The sequence below is a fragment of the Chlamydotis macqueenii genome, chromosome 6 (assembly GCF_036417535.1).
Source record: "Chlamydotis macqueenii isolate bChlMac1 chromosome 6, bChlMac1.mat, whole genome shotgun sequence".
Taxonomy (NCBI): Eukaryota; Metazoa; Chordata; class Aves; order Otidiformes; family Otididae; genus Chlamydotis; species Chlamydotis macqueenii.
The window spans coordinates 12193885-12216830 of record NC_141561.1 but is presented as its reverse complement, the minus strand read 5'-3'; the positions used below and the strand labels follow the sequence as shown (position 1 = coordinate 12216830).

The 22946-nt window shown below is 42.4% G+C and overlaps 1 protein-coding gene across 1 annotated transcript in view; it reads left to right on the top strand.

The window, feature by feature from the left end:
* The first annotated feature begins 12637 nt into the window (after positions 1 to 12637).
* The window catches only part of PDIA5 (protein disulfide isomerase family A member 5), a 101219-nt gene continuing 90910 nt past the window's right edge, over positions 12638 to 22946 (top strand). Inside the window, exon 1 of the mRNA XM_086750794.1 lies at positions 12638 to 12742. Coding sequence (XP_086606920.1) covers positions 12653 to 12742 — 90 coding nt within the window. The 5' untranslated portion in view covers positions 12638 to 12652. The remainder of the gene's footprint in view (positions 12743 to 22946) is intronic.

The following is a 22946-nucleotide window of genomic DNA, read 5'->3' as shown; positions in this document are numbered from 1 at the left end:
CTATTTTTTTTTTTGGTCATATTTGCTGTTGATAAATTGAGCAGACACTACTCCTGCCTGCTTCTTTCTCAGCCCTCTGTGGATCAGATTAAATGACAGGGGCTGCTCTCTCTAATTCTCATACATGAATTGCAGTGCTGAAATGCATTTATGATCATGATCAAGCCTTCTAGCAGAGATTGCTTCTCTAAAAGCTTAATGGAAAAGACCCTCTTAGAGAGAAAGGAAACACTTTTTTTTTTCTCAGAAAAAGTCCAGAGGAGAAAACAATCTTCTCTAGATTCTGGCACAGTACGTTAAGTGTCATTTAGCAAGCATACAGAAAAAGGCATGCCTGACTGCTTTCCTGACATACAAATCCATGCTTAAATAGGCACTCTGAAGGAAGTGGGGTTTTGTAGGACGCTGTTGCTTCTGGAGAATTCAGAGGAACCCAGTATATTATGTTGGCTGCCCAGGAAACTGGCATAATACTGAAAATGAAGCAACAATAATGAATCAAATCTGCTGTAAACAGCAATGTGATAGGAGAAGAAAGGTAATCCAGTAATTAGAATGCTAGCCTGTAGTTTTGCAGACTTCAGTATCCTAATATGCCACAGACTTCCTGCATCAGCCTCTTAAACCTAGATCTTCTAAGGGATTTACCACCTACTGATGCTGATTTTATTAATAACAGAAACACCTTCAAATAGTTCTGAGTCCAAAATTAGAATGTCTTTTTTATAACTTTAGATTAGTGTAATGCTTCTAGATTGTAAGCTCACTGCATCACTATTTTATTGAATTTGATGGGATGAGTGAATCAAAAGTGTATTCATGACCAGTCCTATAAAGTTAAATAGAGTTGAGGATTTTGAACGCAGAGATCTCAACCTATTTAATGTCATAGCAACAAGGTCTGTGATCTTGGGCAACTAAGCAAAACCCTTACTAAAATAAAAAAGCTAAAAAGAGAAAGATGTAGAAGAAATAGGTAGGAAAGAAAAAAGATCCAGAAGAAAGAGCAGTAACAGGAACTCAGTGCTTGTTCAGGTTTTAACCGAAGCTGGCAAGAGTAATCAGTCCTCTAGGTCTTCCTCTACAGCCTGATCTGCTCTGATTTTGATGCTCCAGTAGTGTACAGGTCTATTTCAGCACACAGAAGGTGATGTAGGAAGTAGCCATTAAAAAATGCCTCACTCCCTTTAGCATATTTCCTTTCACAGCCAGCTTGATTCTTCTTCAGTCTTTTTTTAACGACCCTTCTGAAGAGCTGAATAGCTGATCTCTCTATTATTTCAGCAGTAAACAGATGTGAGGTTAATCTAGCACATTCTTGTCTAGTTTTGTTTCCTTCTTCCTTACCACAAATGATTTTAGTAGTACAATTAGGGTTTTTGTTTGGATTAATACAGGCCCTTTTGCTGATTTTTATAAACAAATCATTGTTACCTTGGGCAACTTTGCATATTGGCCATAAGGAATAACAACAATCGTCTTTTTCATCTATGTTTGTATAGCAGCTAACATAACAGAGCCATGCTCCATGATGGTGTCTCTGAAGAGCTATCACAATGTAAATAATTAATAATAACAGTTGTTTAACACTTGAATGGGACTCTGTTGTTTGCAAACAAAGAACATTTTTTTTTCTGCATTGCTTATTACACAAAACATAAAATTACTCCAAAGGAAGGAAGCTGTTTTACTCATGCACTTGGTAAAGTGTATGAGGAAACTCAGAAGTCAGCAACACATCAAAAGTGAAAGGTCAAATGGATTTTTAAATTATTTTAAATATATTACTAGTAATGTGGGAAAATAAATCTGATATTTATGTTAACAAACTCATCTGCCAAAATGCAATTATAAACCAAATAGACCTTGTGGTAGTATTGTCTCCATGATAAGAGAAAAACAATAAACAGCTTTAAAAAGGAAATTTAAAAGGGCATTTTACTACAGTATGTAAATACAATTATTAAAATAGCAAAACCATATTAGAAGTCAGCTGTGCTTTTTCCACACAACATGCTTTAACCAAAGACCATGAGTTGACATTGCAGAAAAATTAACTTATTTTGCTGAGTCTTATTATGTAATGTAGTATTTAAGTATTAACACAGCATATAACCAACAGATTTTGATTAAAGTTGTGGTTTTGTAATTCCAGCAGATTTGAGAGTCATGATTTTCCTTCGCATAAGTCATATTGTCCCTCTTGTGGTACAGACAGCTGAATGTTTTGATTTGTGTCATCCAAATATATCCATGTTCCCTATGAAGAAATTATGTCTATATGCCAATTAGAGAAAAGGTTCTTGCCCTTAAACTCTTCCTGTAAGAAAATAATATTAAAATAAGTCCATTCCCACTTAAAAAGTTTGGCATTTATGAATATACAACCAATCAGACATTACTGTGACAGGGAAAAGCACAAACCCAAGAGATTTGTGGTAAGGAAGAATCCATAGATCACACATAGTTGAACATTGCCATTTCTGTCTTTTCTGACCATCTCAAGGCTGAATCAAGAACAAATGGAAAATATACATTACTATAATGATGTTGCAACACACTAGCATGAAGGGCTTCTAATGAGATCAGAACACCATGGTGCTAGATGCTATCTAATGAAAAGGGGATTCCCCTTCAAAACAGATGACAACCGAATGAAAGAGCTTATAGCTCAGAGCTCTTGTCTTAGGCAGTTTACTAGAAGAACATAAGTGTTGGGTAATTCTTCATTTAGACTAATTCACTGAGTCCAGAATTGTTCACACACCCTTCAGAGCAGGCTTTAAGCGTAAGCAACTATATCTGGGGTCCTTTTACTTCTAGGGGCCCTGCACACCTGATCTACCAAATCCTCACCTACACGGAGGAGCTGCAGCCCAGCAGCAGTGACAGTAACTCCCTGTTACTTATGGCACTAATGCATATGTAGCCTTCTTCCACAGCGTGGCGTGGGGCTCAGATAGACCGTGTGCAAAGTGAAATAAAAGCTTACACAGTGGAGCAGATCTCGTGCCTGTTGGAAGCAGAAGCTTTTGGCTCCTTGGCCCCTTAATGAGTCTTTTGACAGTGCTGAGAACAGTGTGTCCAGCCAAAGACTTAGAGCAGGGGCCAGGAGTTTGGCAGCAACAGGTTAAAAATGGGGAATCTGGTTATCTTTTCTTCACTATAGTGCTAAGACTCCATTTCTAAGTGACACTTAGGACCTTGCATTTTCTTTCTTTCCATAGTAACGTCTCACACATGTGCCCTGTCATTTTTTCCCATGCTAGCTGCCCAGATGTACTGCTTTCATAAACTCAGAGAGCTATAGTGCACTTCAAATCTGCAGCATTTTTCACTGTCAGCCTGTATTTCTTAGGTCACATTTGCTGCATTGGCTTGCACTTTTAGTGCTACTATTTGCTGCTTGTCATTGACAAGCGCCTTCAGCAGGTGTTCAGTTTTTCTGCTGTACAACTGACACAAGGGGGAAAAAAAGTGGCGTTTCAGGTATGTTCTTTCTGCGACACACGTGCAGAAGTGAGGTTGAGGTGACCCCATCAGGCTCAGCTAAACCTCATTCTATTGCTTTTTACTGGTTCAGCTGGACAATGCCTTATTAGTGTCTCAGTGCTGTCTCCCTCTTATATTTCACAGACTTCACTGTCTGCACAAATCTAGTTTAAGTAGCTGTTTTATTACCATGCTATCCTTCCTCTTATTTTTTTATATACATATTGCTTTTTTTTTTTCTGGGTTGCTGCCAAGACACAACTTGTTTAAAAAATAAACCAAACCCAGATCTTGGCTTATGTCACCCTAATAACCTCAACTCCATGGTTTTATCTCTAGGGTCTACAACTCATGACATCAAGTCACTTTGTAAAATGAAAATGGGTTTGATGGCTCATGGATTTTGCTCCAAAACCCCTGAAATTAACTAAGTTCCTACTGACTGCAATTGTCTTCAGATCCATCCCTTAAGCTATCATGGAGTCATTCAGTAAGATCTTATAGTTCCTGTGAAAAGAAAAATGCATTACGTCTTGTAGCAATTTCACAAGCAGTTCACAAAGCACTTCACTAGCAAGGAAAAGTATCATTATCTCCATTTTATAGGTCCTTAACGCATTTCTGCATAGGCTTGACAGAATGTTTTTGAACACATTCTTGTCTTGTCACTGCTCGTTTCCTCCGAAACTGTTTTCTTCGATAAACAGGCATCTGTTAATATTTGACCATATTTTTTTTTCCACAATCCTCTTCCTCTTTCAGTGCACAGAATAGATGGTGCTCAGTACATGCGTAGCTCTTCATATTTCAATTTAACCTTCATGATCCATATATGCCCCTTACCTCCTTACTGTTTGCTACTCAGACTTTGCTGTGAGTTATAGACTTTATTACAGGATCTTTTTTACGTTGTTCGTCATTAAAGAGCCTGAATGCTTCATGCCTGTTGATAAGTTTGTCTTTCCAGTACATAGGAGGACAAAAGAGGATGCCCTTCCACTTCACAGATATGGAATATAAGGTTGAGTTTCCTATTCTGAGTGTCTAAGATCTGCTATTTCGGAATAGTCAGCTGTACAGAGAGGTAAGTACTCACTGCACTACTCCTATTGAATTCAGTTTATCTTATGAGTGCTCAGCATTTCTGCAAATCTGATCAGATACCAAGTTGAATACTCAGAAACAGAGATATGAACATTGAGAGATAATGTGGGAAAATTTTCATTTAAGCAGTTTGCCCAGTGTTACAGAGGTCACATTGCATTAATGATAAGACCATCTTTTTCCTTCCAGTTATCTCCTGCCTTTAATTATATATCTCTCAACTACTGCAACAAACAGGTTAGGCAATCTGTGGGGAAAAAAAAAATAAAATTATGTAGTTAAAAACTCCATATCACAAACCGTGTTGAAGGACACTAGTACAGTTTTGCAAGCATTTTTAATCTAGCATCTCCTACCTTTTGAGTGAGTGACTTTGTTCCCTCCTAACGGAGCTTGTGTGAATGTGATTTCCTAGTTCTTTTTAAAAAGCAATCCAGAAAAAAAAAAAAAGTTTTCCCTTTTGCAGGTTATATTATATCTTTCACATCAGTAAAATTCAGCATTCCCATCCTGGTATTTGAGATACCAGAGTTAACTCACAGAAACAGTAAATTGCCATCTGTAGATTAGAGTGTGTTCAGGCATGTACTCACTGAGAGCAGAAACCCAAGAATCTAATGGGTCTGGGGAAGAGTGTACCTACAGCTTCTTCTATCCTGCTAGCTCCTGTCTTTTTACCTTAAACTTCATTCACCAATTTTGAAAATGTCGGTGAATTTTTCTCATTTAACCCACCATTCCGTCCTAGACTCTGTCCCCAATGTCGTCATGCAATCGCAGACTCTTCATCCACTCATGAGTTCTGCACACTATCCCTTGCTGTCTCTCTGAAATCTGCTCTTCATACTGGTTCCTGGTAATGTTTTCTTGCTCAGCTTGCTCTCCCACAGGTCTACTCTAGTCCTCATCTGATTCTGGTATTTCTCAGTATATGTGCTCCTAGAAGACCAGAAACAAAGTCAAAGCAAAGATGCTACTGCTCAAAATCCAAACCATTACCTGCATGTGTAGATATTCTGGCTTTAGCTGCATCTGGCTGGAGTATCAGGCTGGCTCTTGGGCTCAGCTTTTTCCCAAAGGCACAGGGACGTAAGGGGAGGAGAGATGCCACCTGAAGCTCCTGGCCACTCTTCTGGATCCCAGGGAACTGTGTTGTCTGGCTGTCCTGGGGCAATAGTGCAATTCCAGAGACTTAGGAAAAAATATTTATCTCCCAGGAGGAGATAAATATTTTTCAGCCGCAGCAAACATCTGCCTGATAAGGTTTTTTTGAGAAGGCAGGCATGAGGATACCCTTGATAATGAAGAGGTAGGCAGGAATTCACCTGGCTGTTGGAGTTCTCTCATAGTGTTGCTATGATGCTGCAAGGATTATATTATTGTGTTACAGTACCTAAAGCCATGCAAAGGTATTGCTAAGTATCTTAAAAAATTGAATGGACTCTCAAAGGAAGATCTGGGAGAACAAACAAATCTTTCTATGATGGTCTATTCTCAATGCAGACCTTACCAGGGGGTTTCACAGTAGAACCTGTTTGCAAACCTCACTGTTTCACAAGCAGCAGCTGAGTGACCACCTGTCACCAAGCTTATGCATATTTCAAGAGGAGAAAATGAGAAAAATAATAATTTATAGAGTTATTAACAGTTGCCAGAGCCTCCTAACAGGGCTTTGAAACAGAATGTAGGTCTCCTAACTCCTGTTCTTGGCCCGCAAATCAATCTTGTTCTTACAAAACCCACCTTAAATGATCTATTCATTGCTGCAGTAGAAGAGGCAAGACTGCGTATTTCTCTGACACCCAGCTCCTTCCACTCCCATTGGCTTTTGCAGGAGCTCAACTCCATACTCAAGGCAAGACCTAGAGGTACAACAGACTCTTCCTTGTATAGGAAACCTAGATGCATACAGCAGTTGGGAACCATGGAGTTCTCTAAAAAAGTGCTGGCCTGGCTGACCAGAGAAGCTAGGACGCAGGCGATGCCATAAAGCACACCAAAAGGTAAATGTAGTTACAGCCTGAGTCATGGCAATGTCGAGGTTCTGCTGTGTGGACAACCACCTTAAAACCCAAAAGCAAATCAGCTTCCTGCACAATCCATTTTACAGATTGTTCGCTGTTTTTTTCCCACTCTTCTCTATCGATGTTTTAGTAGTGTCCACTACTACTCTCTTCTGCCTCTCTTCCCTTGGCACTCCACATTTTACCCTTTCTGATTTCTTCATTTTGTCTTCAGTATTTCTGCTTCTTGCCTTCTTTGTTTCTTTGTTGTTTCTCAGCTGATTTTCCCCTTTCCTTTACTGACTTTTCTCCCTGACAGCTGGGGATTGAGCCAAAGCCTGCTGAAGTCAATCCATTACCTTCAAAAAGTTTAGGATCAAGGCCTTATTCCCACTTGCTTCTCTGCTTCTTCTACAATCTCTTTTCTCATGCAGTATTCTCTATTTTCCTACTAAAAGATGGGTTACTGCAATATGCAGGGAAGGAAGGAGGTTTGGAGAGAGAAAATCCTAAGGACCTAGTAAATTCCTTACTAAATTGCTAAATTGCTACTCTGACTGCACAACTGCGGAAAGCCAAGAGATTTGATCATAAGGTTGGAGGGTTTTTTTATGGTAGCTTCATCACAGCGCAGCTTTTTTCATATGGCTGTGAGTAGTGGTCCTTGCAAAGACAAAGTTTTTCAGGAAGAAAATCCTTCTCACTAAACTTTGACTTATTGCACGTATTAGCTTGTGACTGCATAGTCATACAATTAATTGTGGCTGCTGATCTTGAGCTCAAACAGGCAGTACTTAATCACATAAACTAATTCCAGGAAAACTGAAAAGTGGAGAAAAAAAAACCATATTCACCAGATATTTACTATTATTATATAAAATCATATAAATCCACACAAAGCATCTGTTTAACATATGCCATGTATATGTGTGCACGTGTGTGTATACACGTGTATAAAAAAAGTAGATATAAAATTATCTATCTACATATGAAGCGAGAAAAGTACTGAATATATATATATTGAATGTATTGGATATATTCTCATAGGATAGATGTATGAAAAATGTTTTAGTAGAACATTGTCTGCAGGAAATATATGCTGATGGTTGAATGTTAATACATTTTTTTAATATAATATGGACACAGGTGCTCAGCTACTGTGGATGGATACAGCTCCACTGAAGACTGAGGCCACTAGTGCAAACACTGTTTTACACTAAACGGTATTTTGATTGTATATTTATAGTTCTATCTTCATATTTGGTCCTTTCTATGAATGAATATTTTTTGTACCCAGGCCGGAGGCATAACAACACCACTCAGAGAAACAGCTCCATCTACTTCTCTGTTGCCAGCTGTTAGTGTGAGGCATGGCAGAACCAGTCTCAATATGTGAACTTGCATATTAAACTTGAACATTTTGCCAGCACAATAGAGACCTATACTGTTCTAAAACATCCAGCTGGGCCCCTGTTGCTAGGGTATGTAGGCACCATCACAATCCAAGGAGTGTTAGTGAAACTCCACTAGTGCATCTATTTCTGATTTACAGTTGGAGACATCAGCCTCCCTTAGATCATATGACATGCAGGAAACCTGTGGTTGGGCTATGCATTGAATTCAGATTCAGATCTCAGCCCTCTTCACAAGCTCCTTGTTCAACACTTCCCTGATGACGCAGCGAAGCTAAAACAGTCTGCAAATATTTTATAAAGCTTCTGCAAATCACTGGAAAACTGTCTTGACCGCAGTACTTCGGAAACATGCAGTAGTACTGCAGGCAGTGCACAACAGCTAGACTCCATGGTTGTTTTAATCTTGTTTAAACTATTCTCTCAGCAGGTAACTGAGAGACATAAATTATCTACTACCTGCCAGCAAGGTGCCCGAACTGCAGAAGGTTTTTATGTTACTCAGGAACACATTATATCCAGCTTTGGAGATTCAGTGAAAGAAATGACAGTGTTCTTAACAGTAGGGCCACTTAAATGTAAAGGGGCATGCAGACCTCAGACTTAAAGAAAGCAATAAAAACTGTAATGGAAAATTTCTAGGAAGAAATATTTGGAAAATATCTGTACTCGACTTTTAACTGATTCCTGCAGTACCTACTGCTTTTTTCCTCATATATAAAGAGCATCTGTCTACCTGTGGTCCAAAAGTGCTTTGATTCTAGAATGAAGGAAACAACAACAATAAAGTACAAAAGTAAAATTCCCGTGAAAGCACACAGTATGTGTGTATTTCTTCTTTGTGTTGTGCAAGGTCTGTACAAAAAGTCGACAGTCCTTCTAGACTTCAGACATGCAAAGGGGTATGATGCAGAAAATGGAGGCACGGAGTTATATGGCTGCGTACAGAATCCTTGCACTGAGATAAAAGCATTCAGACTAAACTTCATCCTGACTTGCCTCCATGCCATTCCTATAGACCGTAGCGAGTGAACCAGGTGAAAAGCACAGATATGTCACAACCGAACATCAGAGAGCAGTTCCTTGAGACTCATGATGTATTTCCATCATTAACAAAATAGTGTTAAAAAGAGTTCATGCAAAAGTATGAAACTGAAATGTCTGACCTAAGAAACTATCCTTTATGTAACAGCTGCACCTTTGTATCCCTTATTTTGGTGTGTTAATGATCTTCCATGGAACTTGTTAGCTGATGTGTATGGACATACTGCATCTGCAGCACTGCTACCAGGTGCTGAGGAGGCAGCAGGAGTGGAAAGTTGCCTTCAGGCTCTCCCGTCTGACAGACATCAGCTGGAGAAAAGCAATGTACAGCTGTGCCTCATCTCTGAGACCACTCCCATGTAAAGTCCTATAGGGGTTGGTTCTGTCTCTTTTCCTTTTCATCATATGCTGAAGAGCTGTAGGAAAGGTCATGAGGAGCCGAGGGCTACAATACCATCAATCTGTTGATGGCAACCAGTTCATATGTCTCTTTTCAGCTGATGCAATCAGTGCCATGACACAGATGTCACAAAACTTACAGGAGATAAGCCCGCAGATCAAAATTAGTCGGTTGAAGCTGAACTAAAGAAGGAAGAGATGTTGCTGGAAGGAAGGAGGAGAACTTGATGTAGTTAAGGGGAATCCTGCTTTCATTTTGGGCAAAAGCTATGTAGTTTGGAGTCCCAGTGTAGACCATGCTGCCCCTGGATTCAGTCTGGCTTGCAAAGTGCTTGTATCTTTTTCTGTCTGCTCTGCTGTCATTTTTTTGTGGTAAAGGTGACTCATTTTACCTTTTGTGAGAGGCCGTCAGAGACTTGTTCAGGTTAAAAAGAGAACAAAGAATAAAGCTTGTCAAATAAAGCAGCAACATATAGGAAATGTGGAAGTGTAATTTCTTACAGACGTACTTACTGTCAGTCCAGTTTTCTATTTTATTCTTGGTAAAAGAGGTGTTTGAATAGATAGACAAGTAAGGATTAGCAGACCCAATGCAGCCTTTGGAAACGAACGTGATCTGAAACCGTCTGGTTTTATAGCCTTGGGCAAATCATATAATCGCTCTGCTACTGTTTTCTGATCTATAATCCAAGGGCAGTAATTATTGTCTTACTTCTCAGTGGTGAATTAATGAATGCTTTCACAGTGTTTTGTGGTGCCATATACAAATATTACAATTATGGAGAAGCAAGCAGTATATGATATTAATGCCAAACAAATACAGGGTAAAACTTGGAATGCTCGATAGCGGCGCACTCAGATACAACTGTAATAAGTTCATTAGTAATGCACGACTGGATTGATTAAGTAGTTGCCACTGTGTAAAGCCTTGTCTAGAGCTCATACTTGATATATTATTTTGACCCGAGACAGATGCTCAGTGATCTTGTCTCTTAAGTTTTGGCAATGCCTGTCATGTCAATACAAATTATCGAGCTGAACTGAAAGAAAGAAGCTGTAGTTGCCACGTGGATACCCTTTTTATAGTCTTCTGTATATAACAAATGCAGCTTCCAACACCAAATTTTTAATATAGAAAGCATCATTAGAAATAGCTTCTCTTCTCGTTTTTCTTTCATCCTTCTTTTCTTCCTTCCTGATAATGTTTCCTCTTACCATCACAATAAAAATGTACTTCTGTGACAGAACAACTGTCCCAGGATTTTATCCTTTCCTACCACAATGGCAGCACATCCCATATGACACAGCACAGAAATTCCACCACATTGAAGTTACTTTTGCATTGCCTGATACTGGTAACTGTGATATGAAGCATCGGAAGATATAACAATTTTCTACACAAAAGAGTCACAGGAGGATTCAAACAGTCTTTGAGGACCTGGATACCCAGCTGAGATTAGAGGTCTGCATGAGTCAGGGTAGTTGTGTGCAGAAGCCTTTCAGCTCTAGGCTAGGAATTTGAAGGTGAACAGCATCTGGAAGAGGTTACCTGTTCCTGGAGGTTTATTTGAAATGGGCTTCAACAGGGGATCCAGAGCTTTTTGCTAGCAGGCTGATTATTATGGATTGGGAAGCTGGCACCAGTGGTGGTGGTGACTAGTCCAGCGCAGCCCTCCATCTATCCTCGTACAATCAGTAAGCTGTGCAGATAGCATATACTTTAAGGGTGCAGGTATTTGACGCAAAGTATGTTTTGGTTTGGGTCCTTCCACTGTAGAGTGACAAGATTCCTACCTTTTCCTTCCCTTCCCTAAGTCCCCCTCCAGCCATGCTTCCCTCCTTTTCCCAAACTCCTGCAGCTCCTGGGCTGTGCCTCACGTGTACACTCACTGCCATCTGAGAGCAAGCTGAGGATTGCTAACCTCATTTTAAGGCAGGCTAACCGAAGCCGCCTGCAAATGGGAAGCGAGGCATAGCACTGTGAAATTATTTGCTAAAGGTTATCCAGCTGTAACTGAAAAAGTGTGCTCTGGTTCTGCCGCAAAAGATGCCACAAAAGTGTAAATGTTGGTAGTAATAACTTCCTCTGCGTGTGTTACTGCTTTGCAAAATTACGTCTCCACCAGGGGACTTGTTAATGTCAACAGCATTCAGTTTTCATGATCACCGCTTAAAGTGATCAGTCAGCTGTATGGATCTACAAATTGCTCCCTTGCAGCCAACCTCTTAGTCTAATGCTCAGGCGACAGTCAGCTGTAAGGATCAGACTCGAAAAGATGCCTTTGATTCTCCTTTGATGTTTCTGAGCCAAGGAAGAATTTCACACAGCCTCTGGGCAGTAGGTGAAGATCCCTCCTGTTTGTGGGAAGCCAATTATAAGGTGGCTGACCTGCTTTGACATCAAGATTACTGGCAGGGCATCTGGGATGTCCTTGTGAGGCAGAGCTGGCTCACTGGACGTGCCTAACGAGGGGCACAGACCCATTTGTTCATCTGGATGCAGTGCTCATTCAGATAGTTTGATTATAAGGGAGGTTGCACAACCTGGTCCCGCTCAGACTCAGTGTATTTATGTGCTTGCGCTTTGGCATTGTTGCCAACGCGTGAGGATAAAGCGCAGTTCTTCTTTAGGATTTAATGATAACAAGTGGGAACAGCCGACAAGAACAGGTCCTAGTCTCTAAGCCCCTCTTCCAGTTAACTCTGTCTTATTTTCTGTTTCTTTATTCACCTCTTACCCCAGTTGTGAGACCAGCAGAAGCTTTTAAAGACCCTGACAAAAAAGCATGGAGAACGCGGTTATTTGCCAGAAAGGAACTGGGAGGCACAAAAAACCTAATCCTAGAGTGAAGGCCGGTGGGAACGTTAGAGAAGAGCTGGAACTTTTTTCACCTCAGCTGAAGCAAATGGGATGGAGATTGCTTTTTAATGGTGAGTGCCGGCAGTGGTTTGGGGCTGTTGGGTTTTGGTTTTGTTTTTTTTTGTTGTTGTTGCCGTGTGGCTCTGGGAGCACCACAGCCTTCTGCCCGGGGGGGGAAGAGGAGGATGCTCATCCCCCGCTCCGCGGGGCGGACTACAGGCCCCGTCATGCCGCCGCGCGGGCGGGCGGTGCCAGCGGAGCGCGCCTGCGCCGCCAGACGTGGCAGCAGCCCGCAGCGGCGGCGGGTCCGGAGCGGGTCCGGCTCGGCGGCGGCGGCGATGGCTGTGCCGGGGCAGGGCGCGGGGGCTGCGCGGCGCTGCGGACGGCTCCCGTCGCCGCCGCTGCTGCTGCTCCTGCTCGGTCTGGCGGTGAGTGGCGGCGGTCGCGCCCCGGGGCGGCGGGGGCGGGCGGGCGCGCGGTGTCCCTCTTCTCCGAGGCGGGGCGGGGGCGCTCGGCGCGGCCGGCGGAGTTGGGCGAAAGTTGGGAGCGGGACGGGCCGGGCCCTCCGGGCTGGGCGCGGCGGCTGCTCCCGCCGCCGCCCCGGGCTCCGGCAGCTCTCCGCCCGGCTGTTTCCCCAGCCCGTGTGCCGCTTTCCTGCTTCCCTCCCTCCCTTTTTCTCCGTCTTTCAAAAGAAAAAAAACCAACCCACCCAGAGAAAACCCACCCGGGTGTGCGGCCGCATCTGCCCGAGCGGCTGCGGGCTGCAGCCCCCGGCCGCGGCGGCTGGGACCGGCGGGCGCCCGGCTCGTTGGTGGGTGAGCCCGGTGTGGCAGCCGGGGCCGCGGCCGCTCTGCCGCTGCAAAGCCGCCTCGCTGGGCTTTGTGCACCTGTGGGCAGCCCTGCTCTGCCCGCGCCTCCCCGGGCGTGCCGGGGGATCTGGGCTCGTTCCGCCGGCGTTACGCTAAGTAGAGCGCTCCTTACCTCAGGGAGACTCCTAGGCTTACAGAGATATTTTAAAGTCTGATTTTTCTCTTTTTATCCACAGAATTTAGCATAAATAGCTCCAAAGCTTGGCAAAGGCTTGCTTTAAAGCACTCCTTTATTTACTTTGCTGGCATGAGCTATGGTTCTTCCTTCTGCTTGGACAAATAGAGTTAATAATTAATGAAAAATTATGTTAATTCTTTTATGCGTTTGTGATCTGAAGTGTATTTGGAAATGCATTACCTAGGAGTGCTCATCTAATTCATACAAATCAAGTGCGGAATTGCTAATTGCCAGACGCTTATTCTGTACTAATATTAGATTTGCCGATGTGGGACGGAAAGCATCGGCCCTGTCTGGTGCAGCCTTTTGCTCCTGGCAGGGGCCTAGCTATCGGCTCACCCAGGAGGAGGGAAAAGACATGCTGAGCATCCCACACAATTTTTGTTTTGTTCTAAGCTTGGCCTAGAAGCACAGACCTCTGCTATCTGCAACTTGTTTATTAATTTCAAGTGAAACTGAAGTCAGGTTGGACTCTTCCTAAAATATTTGAGAGGACTTAGTGTGGCTTGTTTTCCCCTGTGGCTCATCCTTGATCTACACAGTGCTTTTATCAATGGTACTTGTGGCAGTGTATTCCTCAAATTAAGTATATTCTGTGGACCAGGTGTAGTTACAAGTGGGCTGAATTTTCCCTTCATTTAAAGCAGCTAAACATGTGGAGTTATTTGTGGTGTTTCCTTCTTTATCCACTGTGACTGTCAGACCATATCGTACTGTACCATTCATTTTATGTTCATGTAAGTATTTTACTGTGATTTTTTTTTTTGTAGGTTTTTTTGGTTTTGGTTTGTTTTCCCCCCCCCCCCCCCCCCCCCCCCCCAGCTTTCTTCATGTGAATCTGTTGTTCCTGACTATTCTAGTTGCTCTTCTTTGGACCTTTTGTATTGCAGAGTTGGTGTCTTTGAGATGCGCAGAGTGGGCCTGCTGTTGTCAGTGAAATTATACAAAACCATTATAATTTATCCATGTTATTCTCTCTTCCCCTTCTTAATTTGCCCCAGCGTTTTATTTGCTCTGTGATGCTGCATGCTGAGCAGATGTCTTCATTGAGCTGTTGATTCAGCTAATTTTTCCCCTTTGCAGTGTACAAGTAGTCTAAATTATTTCTTCCAATTTGCATTATCTTGCACTTGAAGGTGTGATTTTTCATCTTGAAATATATAACTCACTGTATGCTAGGATTAAAAAACTAGCCTACAGCTGTGACATTGCAAAACCTGCTTTTAAATTTTTCTTGAGTCAATGTTTGCAAAGTCAGGGAGGCTGTTAAATCAGGACATTCTCAGTGCGTAAAGTTAAAGGGAAGGTAATGCCAGCTGCTTGGTAGGACAGAGGTTAATGAGAACATTTGTCCTTCCTTCCTGCCTGTCCTTTTTTATGTACTCAAATGTGATTTTTTTTCTTTTTTTTTTTTTTTTTTTCTTTTTTGCCCCCTGGAAGTGCTGAGTGCTTGCAATGCATCTGGGACAGCAGATAGAGTTGTCCATGCATAGTGCTCCTGAAAAACAGGGCTCATTTTTAAATTAGGACCCAAAATTGGAGGTGGCTTCCGAGAATTGAAATCTTATCTGTGTAAGACTTCCTGCATTTGTAAAAGGAAAACTACAAAGCTGGATGAAGAAAACACTTCAGTATCTTCTGATGGAAGATGTTAAGTTGTTATCTTCTGCATCACTGTGAATGTGACACACCACATATGAGGAAGACTGGCTACATTGAGGCCAGGTTGGATGGGGCTTTGAGCAACCTGGTCTGGTGGAAGGTCTCTCTACCCAGGGCAGGGGGGTTGGACTAGGTGATCGTTAAGGTCCCTTCCAACCCAAACCATTCTATGATTCTCTGAAGATGCTGCAGTGATCTCTGCCTGCTCTAAAGTTTTATTTCTTGAATCACTTGGAGAGCCATAGGGAAACTGTGGTTTAACTTCAGAGGTACCTCCCTATTTTGTATGTCAAGTGGTTGACTATATTTCATGCTTGAAGAACTGGATTTATGTTTAACACATATCGGGAAGGAATTTCACACCAAGGTGATTTTGTATTTCCTCTGATGTATCGCATAGTATCCTTTCCCTAGCAGGGGCTAGCCACTGCTTCCAACAGGATTATGCATCTGGGGTCCATTTGCTCTGCAAACACCAATAAATGTTATTCCAGGCCAATGTGGCAAAGGTCAGTTCATCTTCTGAGTGTTGGCTTAATGACAGAGAAACTGAGTTAAGAGAGTATGACTGACAGCCATTGGGAAGCAGGCTTATTTACCTGGTGCCATTCAAATTCGGTGCCTTCAAAGAAAGGCTTGAGAAGAACATTTTTGGTTTCCAGCTCCTGGAGTCCCAGTAACGTCAAAGGAATGCACCGGTGAGTGCTGACTTGTGAATCCAGGGCTGTGGAGGGGGCTTGGATGTGGCTCACTCCTTGTGTTGCAGGTAGCCCCCCAGCTTGGCAGCTTTGCCTTTGGTGGGTTTGCAGGCAGGATGCAAGTGCTGTTTCTCCTCTGCAGTGCTCAGGTGCTGTTTCTTGTGGTGGCATTTGGGCTTGAATTGGGAGTGCCTCTTGCCTTCCAGTTACTGTTTGTACTACAGGAACTGCTTTGGGAAGCGTTTTGCTGCAGTCAGAGGGAGAGTATTGTAGAGACAAATCCCGTAGTTGCTGTCCCCCTACCCTGTTCCTACTCATCTGTTCCCTCTTCAAAACACGGATTTGTAAAACTTGTGATGTGGGCTATGCTCTGTCTCCTCGGATGCCCTTCCCAAATCAAACCTTGGCTTTCAGGACTGGTTTTGTTACTCAACTCCATACTTTATGAAGTGAAGTTTTGAATCCATTGACCTTGGTGCCAAAGTGCCCATCTACTTCAGAGGACCCGATGTTGACAAAAGTGTGATGTCATCATCAGAAGTGGTGTTTCTGCCCAGGGGTGTGCTCACGATCTTGTGAGCAGTTGCTGATGGAAGAGGTGCTTGTTCTGTTGTTGACCATTTCTTTTGCTTTTTGGTGATGCAGTTCCTTGAGTTCCTTCCTTCATTTCAGTAAAATGGAGATGATGAGACACTTTTCTTCAGAGCTGCGTTTGGAGATCTGCGAGTGGAAAAACTTAATGCAATTTGCCACCAGAATCACAAACTAGCATTGCCTTAAATTTCTTGATGTGGACAAGGTCACTTTGGAAATAAGTTGTGCTTTACCTTGATCCTACCAGCATTTTGAGCTTGTGAATGGTAAAAAGTTGATAGCAAAGCAAGTCTTAAGTTTTGGCACTTTGGTAGCTGGTAGCATTGATGGAGGGTGCTGTGATTTGTGTGCTTGCAGAACACAGATAACGAAGGTAATCTCATTTGTGGCTGCCTTGATGATGTCCTTTCTGTTATCTTTGGGTTTATAGTCATACAGTGCATTTGCAAATAGACTCTTTCCCTCCCCCTCCTCGCTTTTCAAAAGATGGCACACCATGAGCTTGTGGTTGTGTGCTGCTCTAGGATCAGCTGTGTGCTGGCTTACTCTGATGCTGCCTCCCTTTTGCCTCTTGCAGATCGCTTCCTTTCTGTGTGACTCTTACTCCAACTGCTTAATTTAAGCTTTGTCTCCTAACACCTGGCAGAAAAATGTGAGGATTAATTAGTTAATATTTGTGCAATGCTTTGAAGATAACAAGTGCCATATTATGTGCTAAGGATTTGCAGGTGTCATTTTTTCACCCTCTCTTCTTTATAAGTCCCATTAATAGTGGTTTTGTCTTCTTTTTATAGCATCTCCTGTGTGCTTCTTGAGTAGGTGATACTTCTTTAGAAGTATCTAAATAAGTTTTCTAAAGAACTTCTTCAAACTCAGTTTTTAGTGGGGGATTATGTGGCATATGCTTTGCTCCTGCCCTTAGCTTCTGAAGTCCTCCAAATGTGCTCATTCAGAAATGGTATCTAAAACATTATTTCATCAACAGCTTGTTTCATATGTATTGCACCGATGCCTGGCTTTATGAGAGAGCGAGCCTCACATTCATAGTAAGGAGAAAGCTCTTTGTTAGCATTAGTAATTGACCCTATTACAGTCAGTTGTCAATTAGTAAATAGTTGCAAGATTTTCCTTCACTAAGCATTTGAAAAATGAGTGATAAACCATACAGTTAACTGGCTACACAGACCCCTTAAGAACAACCCTTAGTATAGACTGTTATGCCTGTAGCTTACGTTCCTTCAAACCCGGTGTTTAAGAACAATATGAGCAGTAGAGTCTAGTCAAATCTTGACGTCTCCATGGTATTTTTTTGCTGTCTTCTATATTTGGAAAGTGAACATAGCAAGTACCATGTTAAGTAGAATGCCTTATTTGTGGCGTTCTTCGGCTGAAGCTAGAGAATACTCTGTATCAGGATTTTAATTTACCTGCCTTTGTGACCAAAAGAAGATATGACACTTGCCTCTTGCAGATATGACCCACCAGAATAAAATGTCAGACTTCCATATTCTTTGAATGGCTAGAAATGATCTGGATTATATACAGAGTAAGAATGCATTCTTCCATGGAGCTTATGAGAAATGAACAAAACCCAAGAAGTATCCAATGGGAATGTCTGCAAATGTTGGGCAAAACCCATGGTTTTCTAATGCTGCCAGTCTTCTGATGCAAAAGCTGTTGATCTTCCAGTGTGTCTGCTGGAGCGCTCCTCGCCTGGCCGTCCTATGCTGCTGTGGGTGCTGGAGTCACCACTCCCCACTGAGCCTGTAGATGACTCTTTGGATCAGTTGCAGTTGATGTGCTGCAGCATCTGTGCTGGGGTTCCTCAGGAGGTTGCAGTTTGGGAACCCTTCTGGATGTGGTTGTGTTGTGGTTTAGCTCCCGTCAGCAACGAAGTACCACGCAGCTGCTTGTGCGTCCTCCTGCTCCCCTGGTGGGCTGGGGGAGGGAATTGGAAGGGTAAAAGTAAGGAAAATGGTGGGTTAAGAACAGTTTAATGATTAAAATAAAGAAAACCAAAATAAATTGTAATGAAGATAGGGAAACAACACAAGATAAACAAGTGATGCACCTGCTCACCACCTGCTGACTGACACCCTGCCAGTCCCTGAGCAGCAGTCTCTCCCCCTGCTCCACTCCCTGGCCACCTCCCCCCAGTTCATATGCTGAGGTTGACATCGTATGGTGTGGGATATCCCTTTGGCCAGTTGGGTCAGCTGGCCTGGCTGTGTGCCTGCCCAGCTTCTTGTGCCCCTCCAGCCTCCACGCTGGCACGGCATGAGAAGCTGAAAAGTCTTTAGCTTACTGTAAGTTCTGCTTAGCAACAACTAAAACATCAATGTGTTATCAACATTATTCTCATACTAAATCCAAACCGCAGTGCTATACCAGCTACTAGGAAGAAAGTTAACTCTATCCCAGCCACAGCCAGGACAGGTTGGGAGAAGATAGTGTTGTGTCCCAGCGGGATCGCAGGGGCTACTGTCACTACTTCAGTTGTGACCCCTGAAGCCTGAGACCCAAATGCTACTTGTTCTCTTTCCTCATCATTCACATAATAAATTCTTAGCAGGCTTCTTGAGATACATTTGGGTAACAGACATAACCCGTCTCCCCTCATCTGATTTGATTAAAATGTTCTACAGCTATTTTGGATATTAATCATGAATGAAAACAGGGGACTGTCCTACTTATCACTATCCATCTTGGAAGGCATTTGTTACAAATGGCTCAGTGATCAAAGCAGCACAACCCTGAATGTAAATAGCAGCAGAGGGAGGGCTTGTGAGTGAAAAGCAAGCAATTATTGCACAAGGTCAAGAGTGGTTTGTGTGATGAAGAAGGAAGATAAAACATCTGCAGTCAAACTGTGATTCTTGTAAACAAGGGGGCTTTGGATTTGTACATCTTGTATTTTTAAGTGAGAACAAATTGGGGGGAAGGGAGCAACAGATCTGTTTCTTCTGCTTGCCTGGAGATGACTTAGAGCTGATATTTTTGGTATGTGTACACTCCCTACGCCCCGGGACCTGGCCATGCCAGCAGCTGATCTGCTGGTTTCCAAACCTCCATCACTACAATACAGAAAAGTTCCTTCAAATCCACCTTCTGAAGTTAAGTGTGCGCTTCATCCCAGGGTTTATTTTGGGAACTGAGGAGGAAAGGGAAGGTGACATCTAGTCCTGTTCTTGGGATTTCTTGCCTGTATCATTGTTCCCCTCATTTTAATGTGGCAGGGCAGACCCTTGTTTAGAATGTGAACTAGTCCCCTCCTAAAGAAATTAGTTATGAAGTTAAATTCAGTCATCTCCGTTATTGCTTGGAATTTTGAGGCAGTTTCGCTCTTCAGCTAGATTCCCATAAAATGCCTTGTCAGACACAATCTGTTTCATATGTACAGGGTGGCTCATTGATCATATTTACAGTGGATTGAATGCTGTTGTCCTAAAATGAGAGTGACATCGGTGGGCGGTTAAGCTAAGACAGAAATCAAAGTCAATGTCTTGCTGAAAAATGGGCTTTTGAAATTGTGGTCGAGTGTAAGACTGTGTCCCTGCCAAGCAGCAGTTGTGCTGGAGTCTGAGTTGTTCTTGTCAGCCCCAGCTATTCTTGACGAATAGTGCGCAAATTGTCTACCTAATTATACATGTAAGTGTTAATGTGTGCATAAAAATTGTATGTTGACATATGGATTCAGGGACCTAAGCACTGTTTCAGCTGTATATCTGCTTATGTTTTTTATGCATAATTTGTGTCTAGGGAAATACATATTTTCATGCTCTTGAGCTGGAAATAGGAGAAATAAGAAATGCTTTTCTGTCCAGTGTAGAATGCTGTTCCTCTGATAGTGCCTCCTTATTTAATTTTGATTTGTATTTTCTTGTTTTTAAACCATATGTTTTGAGTGCCCTTGATTTAAAATAAATAAGTAATTCTCCAGACATGCTGCTTATCCTTAGCAAAAGACCATGCTGTCACGAAGCTTTTCTGGGGAGCAACTCATAAATGGAACTGGGTTCTGTGGGAACAGCAGTTAAGCATTTATCACATTTAATTTGAATAATAAATGTAAAATATGAAAATATGTTATTTTGGCTGCTTGAAAGATATTCCCTTTTTTCATTCTGAAATGAGATTCAGAGAAGAGTAAAAACTTGAGAAATAAACTCTACTTTCTCAGATCCTTGATGATTTTGAAAAAACGTGGCCTGAGGGGTGACCACACTTTTCAATAGTGTCGGTCCTGGCAGTATAATTAGCAAATAGTTATTTGCCTGTCTTTACCTCAGGGTTTCTGAAAGCTCGGATGGTTCTTGGGTACCAGTTCTGAGGGAGTGAGGCTGTGGAGTGCTTCGGCGCTCTTTAACACTTGCGTGTGTTTGGCAACTCTGCAAGGAATTGCTGGAGAGTGGGGAAAAAAAGGAAAATTAAACCTTTTTGACTGATCAGACCTCTTCCACCTAGCTTGCAAGATTATATATTTAAATACGTATTTTAATTTGAAGAGCAGAGGCAGAGCTAGAGCACTCGTGTTTTTGTACCTTCTGCTCAAGTAGCAGTGTCTCTCAGTAGTTTTGAATTTACTGTCTTGAGAGTTTGGGTTCGCTTATGTTTTATTTGAGCATCCTTCCTGCATCTTAGATCAGACACTGCAATCACATGACTGTTGTGTGACCTACACCGTAAAAAATTCTGTGAAAATAAATTCAGATTGAGATCTTGAGCTAGGGAAAATCTGCAGACTGGAAGTGCTACCAGATTTGCATTTCATAGTCTGCTGTGTGTAGCCTGCCTTTTTCTGAAGGTCCCCACCAAAAGTTTCCTGCGTCCGAGGACATCGGGGTGGCTGTAATATTGGTTCCAGTTTATCGAGCCAGACATGGATGAGGACCCATTATGCTAGGCACTGTGCAAACACAGCATGAATTAAAATAGACCCTCCCAGTTTTATTGCAATTTCTTGTCAGCATAACTGTCACAGGGCAGGGATGGCACAGATGTTGCACGTGTTGGTCCTGATATACCTTCTCCTTTAACGGGTACCAAGGTAGGCAGCTTCTTGAGAAAAATGTTTGGAGGGTTTCTTAAAATCTATTCACAACCACTGCTGAAAAGTTAAAGCTTTCAGATGCTGAGTGACAAGAGAGTTTCGCTTGTTTCTTATTTATAGAGTTCCATATGTGTGAATGTAGCACTTCCTGACGCATATGAAAAGAGTCTTCCTGCCCAGGAGGGACTGTCACCTTTCTTGACCTCTTCTTTTTTTAATATGAGCTCATCTCCTGTTGTGCCCTGGATTTAAACAAGAAGCAGAGTGCTTGATCAGGCAGTGCCTGGCTGATGAGCTCTCCTGCAAAGACTTAAGCAAAATGTCTGGAGTAAATCTACCTGAGTCATATCTCACAATTAAAGTTATATAGCACAGTACATGCAAATGAGCCTTGTCTTTGCTGCCGCTTAGCCTGTGGGCTGTGCAGGAATATCAGCCTGGTTTTCTGTGAAGAAGAGGAGCGTGTAACTGCTTCCATAGGATTCTCTTTTCCATCCTCTTAATTGCATGCTGTAGCCAGAACTACTGGCTGTAGCCCTAATGGGGCTGTAGCTGCAGTGCGTTGGATGGAAGTGGCTGCTCGGCATCACTTGCCTTCAGTGGAGCTGGTAGCGAAGGCAGAGGTTCTTTGGGAGACTTAATAGTAAACTGGCCTGTGGTTTATTCCTCGATATGGTCTTCATTAATTTCAGCAGGAGAAAGCTGGAGAACGTGGAACTACTTAATTCTTATCAGTTTGCAAACAGCATGTAGTGCAAATATGTATTGGGAGGTAGTGAACTTTTCAGCTCAGCTGATAACCTCCCAGTATTGCTGCGGCTGCTTTAGATGTGCAGGCACGGTGTTTCTGTCCCACTCCATGACTTTGGCTTGGACTTTTTGGGTTTTATAACCAGGAAAGGCTGCAATATTAATCTTAATTAAAGGGAGATTATGATTTATTCGACAGGGCTGGTTGGTGCGCTTCTATGCACAATGCCTTTCCCAGTGGGTTTTGGCCTAAACCATAGGATCGCAGAGAGCTGCTGTAGTAAAACTGCAAGAAAATGAGTAATGCGTATTGATTTGATACCTGGGGAGGAACTGGGCAAAGTAGCAGCGAATACGTGCAATGTGACGTGCTTCTCGCTCAAAGCACCTGCTGTTCCACCAGTGCAGCGAGTTTTCTGTTAGTGGCAACACCGACAAGGCAGTAGTTAAAGCTGTCACTGTTTCCAGAATCCAATTTTTCAAGAGCTTTATAGCTCTGCCATTATAAGGACACACACACACACAAAAAAAGAAAATTTGCTGAAATTGGCTAAAGAGCCTTTCCATCTGGAAAAGACATGAAATACAAGTGCTTCCAAGCTGTCAGTAAAACTGTACAGATGCTTTAAACAAAGTTCATAATACCATTTAGTGTCACATTGAAAGTGGCCTTTGTGGCTTTTTTAGTTCAGTTCTTTCTTTTTGACAGTGAATTCATAGACTAGAATATCCTTATTTGAGTCCAATTTTCTAAACAAAGAAAGCTTCTAAAAGAAGCAACCTATAGTTTAATTTTTTTCCCTCTGCATTTAGCCTTAGTTTCAGTGAAGT